This window comes from Coloeus monedula (genome assembly GCF_965178545.1).
Source record: "Coloeus monedula genome assembly, chromosome: 1".
Lineage (NCBI taxonomy): Eukaryota > Metazoa > Chordata > Aves > Passeriformes > Corvidae > Coloeus > Coloeus monedula.
The window spans coordinates 137,838,965-137,854,231 of NC_138781.1; the positions used below are offsets into that span (position 1 = coordinate 137,838,965).

General features: G+C 36.2%; 1 protein-coding gene across 3 annotated transcripts in view; it reads left to right on the forward strand.

The window, feature by feature from the left end:
- Positions 1-15,267, forward strand: part of VPS13B (vacuolar protein sorting 13 homolog B) — a 436,535-nt gene that overhangs the window by 348,043 nt on the left and 73,225 nt on the right. For all 3 annotated transcript variants that reach the window (XM_082279593.1, XM_082279594.1, XM_082279595.1), the window contains exons 37-39: positions 5,142-5,341; positions 7,973-8,180; positions 8,526-8,710. In XM_082279593.1, coding sequence (XP_082135719.1) covers positions 5,142-5,341; positions 7,973-8,180; positions 8,526-8,710 — 593 coding nt within the window. The remainder of the gene's footprint in view (positions 1-5,141; positions 5,342-7,972; positions 8,181-8,525; positions 8,711-15,267) is intronic.

The following is a 15,267-nucleotide window of genomic DNA, read 5'->3' on the forward strand; positions in this document are numbered from 1 at the left end:
AGATAACCATCTTTGACTTCTCTTCTGATTCATCACTGACCTGAACTCCATTTGAACCTTGTTAGACACAAAACAAGCAGGATTCCTGGCCTGAGCTATAAAATATAATTAAGCCCTTTTGAAATGATGTGTAAAAGAACATAGCTTTACCCCCACTATAACTACTACCACCACCACAACCAATAAAGTTAAATCAAGCACTGCCTGTAATGGATTAAAATAATAAATGTTCCTGGATTTTAGTGTTTGAAGTACTTGAAGAAAACAGGCTCCCAGCAGCCAGTACCGCTGAATGCATGGGGACATTTATTAGTGATGAATTCAAGGGTTTGGCCTGCTTAAGATCATTACTTTCTGTTTACCGTGTGTTACACATCTCATGTTTTTACAGAGCCCATATGTGTCCCAATGTAATGCTGAAAAACTCTCTTTCAGTAAAGAATAGCTAATTGGTAACGTGTAAGTGTTGTTCTCATGGGGAGAATGAACCATCATAAGATTCAGCTCAATACTAATGAGAAATCCAGTGCGGTCAGTGGATTGTTAACTAAATCTCTCCTGGAAAATTGTTTTTTACTGTGCCTCACCATTTGTTTGCTACTGCTGTTTGCAGACTTGAGTAAATTGGCTGGCTCTTAAATTAACTGCAGTATTTCCCCTGTAATTATTTTCTTAGCTTTGTTACCCTTTCTTTTCAGAAGATGGTTTGTCAAGGATACTTGTCAACAGAGCATTGTAACTGTAGTATAACTACACAGTATGTGATGTATATACAATTTTCTTATGAGGAAAAAATTATGTAGATAGTTGTATCGATATATTACATATAATGGCACATTTGCTTTTTCATAGCTGTCTTAATGTCACTGACAATCTGAAAATAACTACTGAAGTTACAGATGTGAAAAGTGAATGTTTGGAAGTAAATATCACAGATTATCATTTTAATAGAAGGCACTAAAGAAAACCACTTGCTAATTAACCTTCAGCAGCCAGATTGTATCTCTGTCACCCAGGCGTGGAGGACCCATGGGAGAGCCTGGACTTCTTCCTTTGGAGGGAACCACGATCCCTTGGGTGCGAATACAGTCGACAGGCTGCTGCTGTCAGTGAGACCACATTGTTCATATGCCTCTGAACCAGCACAACTGGATCTGTGCTCTGGAACACACTCTTGCTTCTGAGCTGCCCCACATGCAGAAAAGCAATTTTCTTCGTAGTGCTATTGTTTGTAGCACAGCTACTACCTTTTCAAAAGAGCCAGTTCAGTGTCATTTGCTACCTTTATTAAAATACATGTGTTTTCTTTTTCTTAATTCTCTTGTCCCCTTTTGAAGCTTGCCAATTAAAATCGTGCTCTATGTTGCATTAGGTGGCAGTGCAGTGAACCAAACAGCGTTTGCAGCTAAGGAAGAGCAAATGCACAGGGAATAATAGGAGGAAAAAAGCTCCCTCTACATTTCTACTAATTTCATTTGGAGTTGATTGAAATATCATCATTGAAATGTTTTTGAAAACAGAGAGTCCATAGTTTATGCCAAAACATTGTCTTTTGCTTTGTTAACCAGGAAAAATAAACAGAGCACTTTCTTAACACCTGTATTGCTTAAACCCTAAGTGATCATTATTGTAAGGCAAAGATTGTTTTCATGTATTTGCTGCATCTATTAAAATGGCCCAGCTCTTTCTTTTTCTATTCACACACATGGGTTTGTGCACACACAGCACTTTAACAAGGATGGAACTGCCTATTTTTGACAAAGGCTAATGCAACTCTGCTATAATTATATATAAACCCTAATCTAACTATATGTAAAACTGTATTAGGGTACTCAGATTCCATGAGATGTCTTTGTAAATCTTAGCATAAATCAAGTAGGTACTTGATGTTAGGAAAAAAAGATGTTAGAATATCAAAGTAAATGTCTTCAAGTAAAATTTTTTCACTGTTCCGTTGTAATGAATTCCACCTTTAATTTTTGAGCAAGCTAATTTCTTGAACATGCCGAGCAACTGCTAGCTATTTTTCATACCCTCCGACATTATTTCCAACCATATAAAAATACCTAGGTATTCCTTTTGAGCATACATCATCGTAAAGGTAGTCCTTCCAATAGCACACAGAAGCCTGGTCTAAGTTCTCTTTTGCTCCATTAGTGTAGATGCATTTTGTGGTGCTTTTGTGTTTCTGGCTGGAGTTTGACGGGGGGGGGCTGGCAGCATTTTTTAAACACTGTCCAAAGCAACTGCTTCGTATTTATTAGTCTCTTGGAGGAGTATTTTAAAAGTCATGAAACTATTTGTTCCTTAAAAGTAAATTATTGCACGTACTGAAAAGTGCATTGGTGTCCATGAGCCAAAATCCAAACAGCACAAGTTAACTTCTACATGTCACAGCAATCATTTATGAAGATATATTGCTTCTGTGTGCCGCCATCTCAAGTTCACTTCAAATGGAGACTTCGATTTAATCTATTTAAACTGAAGGTGGACTTCTACAATAGAGGTTTGTGAGAGATGCATTGAAGGACTGACTGAAAATAGTGTGTGGGAAGGCAAAAACAGGGGAAAATTATTTTGCATCTTTACTTTTCTGAGGTGATTGTTTTAGTCATGGGAAAGCACTTCACTGACTGAACATATGCTTTTATGATTTCCATAGAAATAGTACCCTATTGAAACTTCTCTCAGACACAGAGATCTCTTTATTTACTATTGCTTTCTAAGGTTTGTGCATACTTGCTCTTCATTTGTTTTCTTTAAGCTTCCTCAAAACATTGCTTCATACAAGTTTGTCTAAATACTCTCGGCGTTATATTTTTTGGACAGTGAACAGTGGTTTTTATACTGAATCACTTCATCCCTGAAAGGACATGCAGATACAACGGCTAGAAGGGACAAGGATGTGATTCTTGTCTACACAAAAGCAATCTGGGTCACAGCAACAAAAATAAAAATCTCTTACTGAGTTCCTGAGCTTTTCTTGGTGTTTGTAGGACACAATCCATGGATGTGTCTTGTAATATTTCATGTATTGAAAGCTAACAAACACTTCCTTATTCTTAATTGTTTCTTCATTTCTCATTGTTTGCTTAGCATCGGAGAAAGGCACTGCTGATTTTGAACAAGCAGTATTATGTGCTGAATGCTCGGTTCTGCTTCTAAGCTGTTGGATATTGTGTTTTCTTTGTACTTTGTGGAGCTGAGATGACAACACAAAGAGATTGCAAAGCATAATCCTTCCAAGTGTAATCCCAGTGAAAGAAAACATAAATAAAACCACTTGCATTCTGGCATTCCTTTTCCCCTTTTGTTATTTCTGCAACTTGGCACATATTCCAATAAAACTATAGGAAGAACATTTCTCTATATTGAAGAATTGTGCAATAGTTACCAAGAATTTCTTCTCTGTCAAATCAAAATTCCATATAGAATATGAAAAAAAAAATTAATTTCCAAATATTGTAGTGCCTCTTATTTTATAACTAACCATAGCAGGGTGTCAGTGTGTGTTGATGCTAGTTTTCTTGATTGTCACTGAAATTCAGTGTCAAAACCCACCTTGACCAATTTCTGTCCTATAAGCCTGTTACCCATGAGAGCAGATGCAGGATTTCAGAAGCCAGCCTAAATAAAAAACCCCAAAGTTAGAACTCTTTTCCCAGTCAGTGACAACAGTCCTGTTGATTGGCATGGGACAATGGTTTGTTTGAGCCCTTGATGGTTCTTACTGAACTCCAGCTGCTCAAGGGAGAGATGGTTTAGGTTTGTGGTTCCTACTCAGGCTGGACACAATTCATTGTCATTATTACTATGGGGACTGCTGGACCACCTTCCTAGTGGTTGCTGGTTTAAAAAAAAAATCCAAGAATTTCCTTCCATTCCAAAAAATAGTTTTCAGTATTATGAAATCGTAGCCCCCAGGATGCAGAGAGACTTCTTCCCTGGATACTAGGAGAGGTTCATAGGAGAAGTTTTACTGCATGTATTCAAAACAGTGAGTTGTATTTTGGGGGGATTTTTCAACCAGCAAAGTTATAAAACTATTAAATGAAACTGTACCTTGAAACACCTGTGTGTAAGCCTTAGGTGTTTTTTTTTAATTTTTTGCCTTTTGTAAATGTCTATTTTTCATTAGAAAAATAAGCTGTGAGCATTATAAAGTATGGTAACATCCAGTATTCAGGGTGTTGAGTCTAAGCATTAGCACCAAAGGAGATAAAAGTTAAGCCAACCTCAGATGTAGTACTTTCCCTGTAAATATACTAAAGAAATCAAGATATTAGGTATGGTTTATTTTATTAAACAGTGATTTGCAGTAAGTTAAATTAACAAGAGCTGGGATATTTCTAGGTAATGTTTCTGTCCTCAAAATGTTTGTGTCTTTAATGAGAGTATGTAAGTTCTGTCATAAATGTAATCTGCCATTATCATTTTTAGGTTTTATGAAGCTATGTAAAGTACAAAAGGTTACGATATGAAAACTTTAAACTCTTTTCTCAGGAAATGTACATTATATATTTTGAGATAAGCATTTGTTTTGAATTATTTGAATTGAATCATTACCCTTCTTCTTCTGCTAAGCACTCCTAAGTCTAGCAAGGTGCTATGTTATAGTAATTAAGACAAAAGCAGAGAGAACTGTTCAAAATAGCTATTTCCTGACAGTTTGAAATATAATCAAGTGAAGCAGCTGTTCTTGTTCTTAATAGACTTTTTTGAAAAAAAAATACCATAGTTTAATGAAAAATGTCTCTTCTTATAAACCTTAAAATACAATGCAAAAAGTCATAATGTTTTGGCAAGTAGTTCTTTGTAAGGAATGTGAATGCGACATACCTGCTCTGTAACTGCAACATGGTATAAAGCCTGGCTGATAGTGTGGGAAGAGCAAGCTAAGTAAAAACCAGGAAATTTTTTAAAAAATTACAAATCTTGTTGCCCAACTGTGATGCCCTTGCTTGGAGAGGAGAGCGATTGTCCACACAAGTATTTCCATGAAAGTCAGTGGGACTACTTGTGTGAGTAATGGCTGGCGGGCAGGGATTCCCAGGCTCATGGTAAAGTGAATTCAGGAAATAAGCACATAAATGTTGGGAGAATAACTGCCAGTGGGATTAAATTTCTCTCTCTCTTTTTAGGAATCCATGGATCATCTTTAGTCCTTGACATAAAAGATTTCTTACTTAAAACAAGTCTCAAAGAAAGAGCCAAATCTCTCATAGGCCCTTTTTGCTGCTCTGTTAATGTGGAAGCCAAGTGGTGTAAACACAGTGGTGATCCTGGCCCAGAGCAATCTATTCCAAAAATCTACATTGATTTGAGAGGAGGACTGCTGCAGGTCTGTATAAGATGGTTATGGTTGTGCTGTTGAGCTGGACTGGCTTTGGATGATTGAGTTTTCGTAAATAAATTGCATGAAAGCCTGTAAAGCTTTGCATCCTACAACTGGGTTTTTTGGTTGGGGTTTTTTGCATGTTTAATTTGTGTGGTTTTTATTTTACCTTATAAAATAAGTGTCTACTCTTCCATGTAAACTGTTGATTGAAAAATTGTGTACAGTGTTTTGGGTTTGATTTTTTTTTTTAATACTACTTAAGCTCTGTATTGTAGCTGTATGTGTGTGTTCCTTAAAGCTGCTGGATCAAATTACTAACACTTAATATCTAGGGCCCTGTTCTGATGGGTGTGTGTTTGTCTGTCCATGACCTGTGTGTCTGTAATGCCTACGGGTAGCCTTAAGAAGTACATATCCTTTCTTTTTAAACTTCCACGAATTTCTCAGGGGAGTAATTGCAAACTATTGTTTGTAGCAATTAATGCTCAGTTTTCTGTGCTATCCTCTCCTTTTTGGAAGTGCCCACAACTTGAAATCAGTCCAGGAAACATGGGAGTTCTTGAAATGAAAAATAGATTCTGTGGGGCTTAAACAAGTGGGCTTTAAGATATGTCTTGTTTTAATTATTTCTATTATAGTATCTATACATACCAAATGTTCTTAAATAAATACATAAATCAAGTATATAAAACACAAAAAGGAAATTTTGACATTTAATTGTGTCATTAAGTTTCATCCCAGAACTGGCATTAGGAGTTCTTAGAACCACAGCACTGGGATAGGGTTAATCAGATAACACAAATTTAGAAAAAATATATCTTAATGAATAAATAAAGTCAGTTTGTTTCTTTGTTTCTTTTTTTATTTGTTTTTCACAGGTACTTGGCTGAGTACCTCTATATGTTAGTAATAAAATGCTTATTTTAATTTTTTTTCCAACAATTTTGGGTTTTGACAAGTACCCAAAAAAAAAAAAAATCTTAAATCTCAGAAAGCCATTTATTATTAGAGTATAATTAAGGACAATTAGCTTTTGCAGAAGATAATAAAATGTTTGGTCTGGCAGAATAGATTTGAGAATGCTGACAAAATCATTAGCAGTTCTGTTTCAAATTAATTTATTTATGGCTAATGATTTTACCAGCTCTAAACATGACTTCATCTATCACTGTTAATTTGTATTGCAGCAGAACCTTGAGAGCTTATGTAAAATCGGTGCCTCATCGCTGTATGTTGTAGTAGGAGTTCCATGTCCTGGAGTTCCCAGCTGCCTACAAATTAAATTAATGAAAGTATGAGGGAAAAAAATGTTCATCCCTCCTCTATCTGTGGGGAACGGGGGTCTCTGAGATTGGCTTAAGGTGACAGAGAGCTCCTTTGAGGAGGTCCTAAAGTAAGTGTGGGACCCTGAGACCAGAGGTACTGTAGAAACCATAGCAGAGATGCACTAAATTCAGGGGATGACCTGCTTAGCCTGGGAATGCTTAGCTCAGGACTGGCTGTGGCTGTGTTTCAAGAGGGTCTTGGTTTATTCTGTGGGCTTACTTGCAGATCCAGGGCAAGGAGAACCTGCCTTCTTGACAGTTCTACTATGCTCCCTTTAGGCATCTTTTGGTTTTGTTCACATTTTAAAATTGATATTCCCCCATGGAAAAATTTGCACTGCTCTTTATGTGCACACCTGACTTGTTTACTTTACTCACACCCTTACCATGTTAAGTTACTGTCTGGGGATTTTGATTTCATCCCACACTGGTTCCAAGTCTAATTTCTGCATTAATTGCTAGTTGCTTACTTGTCTTCCATGTTGCTTCAAGGCCTGCTTCTGAACATGGAGTATAAAGGACTTGTCCCCATTAATAAGGTTCTCTCAAACAGGAGCTTGATTTGAAAAAAGCAGCAATACTTGTCAAAGCTGGGAGAAAGGAATGTCTTCTTGCCTATTATTTTGCTACAAAGTGTGTGAATCTTCTGGACTTTGCATGCCCAATTTTATTAGATATTTTTCTGTATTTCTGTTTTAAACTTAAAAAAACTTTGAACTTTTTAACCTCACTTGGAGGACTTACAGAACACCCAATTCATATGCTTCAATTTTGTGCTTAAGATGATCTTTCATATGTCTTTCGAGTCACATTCTTTGCTGTGTCACTTAGTTTGAAATGTATTCCAGAATTCCAGTTTTGGAGCCACAAGCTCTTTGAGGAATTTAAACTTTGTATCTGTAAGGGGTTTTTGTCATATCTTAAACGGAGAAGACCTGTGACCAGTCCTAGCATTATGTACTGTTCTTGAATATGACTTTTAAGATCTGTGGTCTTCCAGGCAGCATCAAAAAGTGGTAGGAATTAATGCTTTCCTTCAGATAATGAACAGATTTGACACATGGTTTTGTAAAGGTTTTTTGTTGCTTCTGTTCTTTATTTTAACATTAAGGATGCTTGCAAACAATAAAGGTCCGAGTAGAGCAGACTCAAATCTGTATGAAGTTCCTTATGCTTTGGGGAGGTGTTTTTCCCTTCAAAAATGGCTGAATATTTGTATCTAATGTTTTCATCTTTTCTCTCTCTCTCTTTTTTTTTTTTTTTTTTTTTTTTTTTTTTTTTTTTTTTTTTTTCTTTTTTCTTTTTAAAGGTTTTCTGGGGTCAAGAGCATTTGAACTGTTTAGTTCTTCTCCAGGAGCTTCTGGGGCAGTACCTGACTAAAAAGGGCAGTGTAGAGGCCTTGATACCTGAACATACATATCCCACTTGTTTTTCTGCGGAAAGGAATCAGGCCTCAAAAACTGAGCACACCTCAGATGATCTGAGAACAGGCCTGTTCCAGTATATACAAGATGCAGGTAAGAAGGATATAATTTTGGCTCTCTTTTTTTCTTTCTTTTTTTTTCTAGATTATAAAGTAAAAACAGTAGTAACCTATTAGACATTACTTGCCTCTTACAGTGAATAACTATATTTTTTGGAAAAGCAGTTGACATCTGCTAGAATTAAAAAAAAAATACTTTGAAAGACTTTTTTGATTTCTTTCCATTAAGCTGTAATGTTTTAAAAGTCAGGGAAATTGCTTTTTTATTTTCTCTCCTTTTGATCCTGAGGGATTTATTTTTAATCACTTTGGTTTCATAAACCAGCATGTTTCTTTCTAGAAATTGTATAACAGATTATAGCTTTCTTTCATTTGACAGAAGCACAAAAGCTGCCCAGTGCCTATGAAGTTGTGTTTTACAATGAAACTGAGGATAGTCCAGGAATGATGCTGTGGAGATATCCAGAACCCAGAGTGCTCACTCTTGTAAGAATTAATCCTGTTCCTTTTAATACCACTGAAGACCCAGATATTAGCACTGCTGACCTTGGAGATGTTCTTCAGGTGGGTAGTGAGTTTTCTACTTTCAGTAACAAATGAAAATATTACTGCTGTAAAGTGAAAGTTTTCAAACTGAGATTTATTAAAAACTAGCACAAAACAAATGTCAGGAGCTCTATAAAACCAATATGAGGTACATTCCACAGCTTGAGCACATCTTTAGCTTCAAAACTACTTGTACAAACATTTTACCCACTTACCTCTAAAGTTTTTATGTTGCATAATAAGCTATAGCCAAGTTTATCAGTTCTAGTTTGCGAGCATACTTTTTTTATTTTGTCTTTTTATGGTTTCATCCATCAGTCTTTGCTTAAAGATTTCATTTGGTTTGAAACTGAAACATGAGGAAAAACCTGGTCTGAAATTTCCAAGATCTAGTGGAATCATTGAAGTAAAATCTCCAATCTGGCCATTCTCTCATGTTTCTGTGATGGCAGATAGCTGTGCTGCTTCTAGTAAGATACACAGGGTAGAGGCGAAGAGTCTGTTTTCTCTCATTTTGCTTTGAGAGGGTTGAAGTGGACGGTACAGTTTGTGTCAGATCGTGGAACTTCTCTTTTAAGGAGAGCTGAGTGCTGCAGGGTCTGTGCCTCAAAAATAGACCATACCTCAAAATTAGTGATCCTTAATGCACTGGAATTTTTGCTTTCTAACATATGCAATCAGGTCATTAGACTTTCTCCTGTCTAGTGTAATTCTTTATAAATTCACTTATTCCCTCCATACTTACTTTGACTTTAGCTCAGTTTTAATTCTGGTAATCTCAGTTTCCCTTTTGTATTACAAATTGGACCCGTCATTATTTTTTTTAATTTCCATCTGGTTGTTAATCAGAATAGTGTTGTGAGTCAAGGGAAATAAATATTTCCCAGTTCTTCCTATTTGTTCAAAACTGTTGAATTATATTTCATTATTGCTATGATGTTAAAAATTGCTTTTAAAATTTAATTATTCACCAATATGCTTTGAGTTATAAGTAGCATAATCTTCCTCAGATAAATGGCATAATGTTATTACCGTGCACATACTGTTGGTGAGATCATGTAAGTGTCCTGCCAATTTCTTTGCCCTCTAGACAGCCAAATGTCAGCTCCTTTCAGTTATATGAAGATTAAAATTAAATGGAAAAAAATAAGCTCCACTTGGCATGAGGTTTGAATCAAAGATCAAAATTGTGTTATTGTAGGCTGTCTTGAGGTTGCTATGAAAGCCAGCATTTTGCCTTCTTCCAGGCTGGTATTTTTGGAGCACAGTACACCAAGTTTTTGGTATAATTACATTACACTCCCATTATAGATAACAGACATCATGAACCATTATGTATGTGCTTGTGTAATAATATGACCCTGTCCAAGGGGGATATCAGTTCTTCTTCAAGTGGGTATACACAGCTGGACTTTCAGTAGCACAAACGTTCTGCTTTGTGCTTCCATAAGATGGTCTAGAGAAGAAAATAATGGAATCACTATGATTGCCTTGGAGAGTGAGAAGCACTCTGCTACCAGTGATCAGGTTCTGTCAGCTTCTGTTGGTGTTCACGTAATTCTTCAGATTTCTACCACAAGAGAAAATATAAGGATATCAGCCAAATTAGAGAACATCTAGTCAAAAACTCTGCTCTTGGGCACATCATGTGCAGAAATGCCTGCAAGAATATCCATATTTTGGCTGTGGGCCATTAATTATGGTGATAATTGCTACCTGGCCCAAGGTGATAGTTTATCACATTTTCCAGAAATGGCCATACACCTGATGAACAGCCATTTTAAACATGGACAGTGTGCATTTTTTTAATAATCTAACAGAGGTATGTGGGTGGAATAAGTAATACAGAGTCAATTTTTAATTTCTTTAGGTAAATTACATTTACCAAATACTCATCTCAAACTTCAGATTCTAATTTAAGTTAATCGTGGGGCCTTTCATCAGCTCCACTTTTTCCCCTGTATGGATGTATGTTAATTAATATACTGTGGATTTAGTGCGTATGGAAAACTCATGAAATACAAAGAGAAAAATGATAAAGCAACATTTATTTTATTCCGTTCTTTAAATGAAACATTAGAGAAACATCTGCAAGCCAAGGACTTCAGCTTTTTTGAAAAAAAGGGGTCTAACTATAAAGACAATAATGATATCAAGCTATATTAAAATATATTTTTAAAACTTTCCCGGGATTGTGTATATGTTCAAATGTAAGGAGGACCCATAATGTCACCAGCTGTGTTACCCGTCTCCCTTAATCCTCTGCTTCACAATGATACAGTCAAAGGTGCACTTCTGTAGTTTGTCTTGGATTCAAAGTTTTCCAGTTGCATGTTCTTTCTTTCTGAGTAAGTTGCTATGACATTTCATCTAGCTTTCTGTCTTTGTTAAACTTTTAGCATAACGTTTTAATCATGGGTAGGTTTTAGAAGTCTCTGTTTTTATAGCTGTTTTTCAAATTCCTGGAACTTGAAAAAGCTTCACCATAAAGAGATTTTTTCTAAATATTGAAGGTGCATGTTATCTGCTACAGCCAAAGGATAGAGAACAGCTTCAGATTATAAGTTTATATGAACTATATTGTTTCTGTTGAACCTTACCTTGCTGCTATTTCTAGATTGTCCCAAGAGCTGTTTTCTTGTGCTTTCCCTTATGTTGTTGCAAAGGTAAGCAGTTTCACTGGTCAAGTTTCTAATACTTTGTTTTTACAGTCCAAACATTGTTGCTTTTATTTGTGGAGGGAACAGGAAGAACTGATGTCTCTGCCATGGCATAGCATGTGGCATTTTCTTTAGCAATTTGAAATAGAACTTTGATCTAATTGTTTGAAGGAAGTGAGAATCCTAGATCTGATTGCAAGAACTATATATTTCTTTGGGAAGATTGAAAGTATCTGAATTTGTTGTACTTCCTGTTTAATAGACATCGCAAACACTTTTAATTTTTAAGCCCTTATTGTCCCATTTTCACATGCTGCAAATGTCCTTTGGCTCTGTGTGATTTACCATTCTTTCAGGTAACTAGTATTTGAGGAAACACCTTTCAAAGGTGTAGGATGGTATTGACATGAGAATAATATTCCCACCTCAGGACTAGAGGGAAGTCCAGACTTGGAAAATTGTCACAAATTTTATTCAAAAGGTAAAAAGCAAGATGAAGTAGCAATTCCATTATTTGTAAAATATTGAAGATTGATATATTGAAAAGTCAAAAAAAGGGATGCTCTCTGAGACTTTCTCAGCCATAACAGATGAAACTTAAATTATTCAAGTATACTGCTCATAGGAGGAAGTCTTGTGGTTAAAGACATGTGGATGAGCAACTTCAAAAGCCTATTTTATTCTGTGCTTAAAGAAGGTATGTACACAGAACCAGAGAGAGAAAACCTACTGTTCTTGCTGCAAAAAATTAATTACTGCTACATTTAGGTCACTCTCATGTGCAGATAATTTCTATAATAAAAACTGTGCAGGTGTTTATAAATTTGTCTCATCAAGTATTCACATGTGAAGACGTATGGCATGCCTCAGTTTCCCAGTGTAACTTTAAGCTATATTCTTCAAGGCAACCAGCTTGTCATTGCAGGACAAAGGTCTTCTATTTGCTCCGTGATGGTCTTGTTGCATGGAAGTTAAAGTTGGAATCTGTGGGAGTTGGAATCAGTGATGATTCTCATTCCTATGAAATCTGACCATAAAATGTCTTTCACCAAGGACTTTGAAGCATGGTAATAGATTCAAGTAGATTTTGGTTTAGAATGGATGTAGAAATGTCTCCTGCAGAGGTATCAGAGTGGCAGAAGATACATGAGTGTCATAGGAACAAGAATGGGCTAGACAGTCTAAATTTCAGAGTAAAGCTTCATAGTGTCTCTCTTCATCTCCCGAATGATGAAGACATTGGCTTGATCTGGCTACTAGGACAGGTGAAAGAGAATTTGTGGCAATTTCCTCCATACTGGTTGTTCTGGTTGCCTTGGAAGAATGGTGTTAGGAAGAAAGGAGTAAGAGCAATTTCTAATTTCAGACAACAGTTTATGATTATGCAGGTAATTCCACGGTCCCAGAACATAAAGAAAAATTGAATAATAAGAATAATATATTTCACATCATAACAGTATTTCAAAACTGTTGTGTGATGCTAAATTCAACTATGTTTGTACAGTTACTTGGATCTGTCAGGTCTGTATTTGAGGAAGGACAAGTCATCTTCGTTTCTGTGATATTTTTAAAATTCAAAGGAGGGAAAGCAGGAAAAGAAAAGCAGGAAAAAAAATCTGTTACTGATTCATTAGTGACTTTCACATTGTGCAGATACAATATGAAGCTAGCTACATTTAGATATTTAACCTCAAAGACATTTCTGTTGTATATTTGTGCTGTGGGGCTTAGAACTGTACTTGCACTGTGTGTCTGGTTTCCCCAAGGTCTTCCTGTGTCTTCCTGCAGTCTTGAGAATCTCAGATTTATGTTTATCTTTGCCTGTGATGTTGTTATACTTTTCTGATGTAATCTGGGTTATATTTTTATATAATTTATCTTTACCAAGAACGAGGTTGACAGGTTTAGGTTGGTAGGGGAGAGAGCAAAGATTGGGGGGTTAGGGGGGCTCACCAAGGTAGGAAAACAGTTCATATGGCATCAGGGAAATATTCTGCTTTTTTGTGCAGGCAGGTGAACAGGACACACAAATTATTTCCTGTACAGCTGGAGGCCTATTTTGTCTAGTGAACCTTCTACAGAGATTCTCCTTTATTGCCATTCCATTGTAGAGTTATCTTTCCAATGAGGGATGTTGCTGGCACTGCCACGTATCTCAAACAAAAAGCTATGTGTTGTCACAAGAGCGTTTACTCAAGTGACATGGATTTAAAAGCAAGAGAAAGCCAGATTTGCCTAATCAAGTTAATCATACAATGTGTAGTGCTCCAAAGTATGAGTTATCTGATTTATTTAAGGTGCATCACTAACACCAACTTAAAATTCTTTCTCCTGGATTGTCATCCAGTGAGAGATGCAAGCTGTTGAACAAAAAAAAGATAAACTACAGCATTTGCTGGTTTCTCCATATGAAGTTAAAATAAAATATCTGCTAAACTATAACCCTGACAGGTTTTTGTATTTGAGGATGTTTCCCTTGTGTACCTGCCAGGATTCCTATTGCATGCAAGTGTAGTCAGCATTATAACAGCTGATGAAAAGATTAATGTGTGCAGAGGTCTTCTTTTTTGGCCTTTCTTCTTTATATAGTGTCCTAAGAAACAGAGCACAGTTTAGAAAAGTGGTGATTAAATTAAGCAAATCTCAAGGTCTATTGTAGAAAATTTTAGGGCAGTGAGTATAGCTCTGAGGTTGCAAGGGCTTAACTGGGATTTAATAAGGAAAGACTACCTTATTTTCCTTAATAAGGAAAGAAAACCACTGTGGTAAAATTCACACAGAGCATTTCCAAAGGTGGTGAAATCTCTTTTAGGAGAACATAAAATACTTCCAACTTCAAAAGGCAGGGATTCAAAAAATTGTTGCATTGCCTTACATGCATGTGCTATTTAAATAAAGCATTTGCAAACTTGCTAGTCTGGAATCTGATTTTTTTAACGCTGTCAGCCAATAAATAGTAATTTTCTAACACCTCGTGGCTGTTTAAACAGTGGCTTAAGGACGCATGAGCTTAAGAATGACCGACATTAGACCTACTGCAAGTCATTTATTCCAGGAAGGATTTGACATGACAGTCAACAGGAAAAGAATTATGATCAATGTCAAAGACATTCATTTTTCCTTTTAACAGAGAATACTTCATTTTTGGCTGGCTTTGCTTCCTTTTTACTTTTCATTCCCTGTTGGGGCTACAATATTCAGCTGGGCATTTGAGAGTCTGGGAAAAGTGCTTTCTGGGAAACCACAAATTTTTGATTTATTTCTTATATTCCCAAAGCAACAACAATTTTGGAAATCCAGATGATTTGTGTGTGACAGGTTAGTGCTTTAAGCTCATGGTGTTACTAGATAAAAAGTTGTAAAGTTCAACTGTGCTTCTTGATAAACCTGTTGGTTGCAAGTTATTGAATCTACTGCCACACAGTTCAGTACTGTCTTCGAATAATGAGACTTTTTAGATGGATGGAGAAATAATGTGAATTGCTCAGAAGGCAAATTTGGTGCTTTGCCTGCTTTTTAAAGCTTACATTTCTTGTTAATTCTATCTTTGGATGTTATTCAAAATTACTGTAATAGTCACACCACTACTACTATATAAAGACTCTATACAGTGTTTTTATTATCTCTCTACTGTGTGAAGAGTTGCAAAAAGCTTGAAAAGAAACAATAGTTGTTGGACATATCTGATCATAAACTAGAAGTGTAACAAATGCCATTTATTCTAATGTAGGGAACCTCTTTCTCAGCAGTAAATGCAGTGTTTCCATTCATGCATAAGACAAAAATGGGTGCAGGTCATCACGTAAACAGCTGGTCTGTGTAAGAGGGCTGTAGGTTTGCTTGTAGCTTGAGCCACTTACACTCCAGATGATCTGCATGTGAGCACATTTTCTGATCTGAGTTTTGCACGTTTTC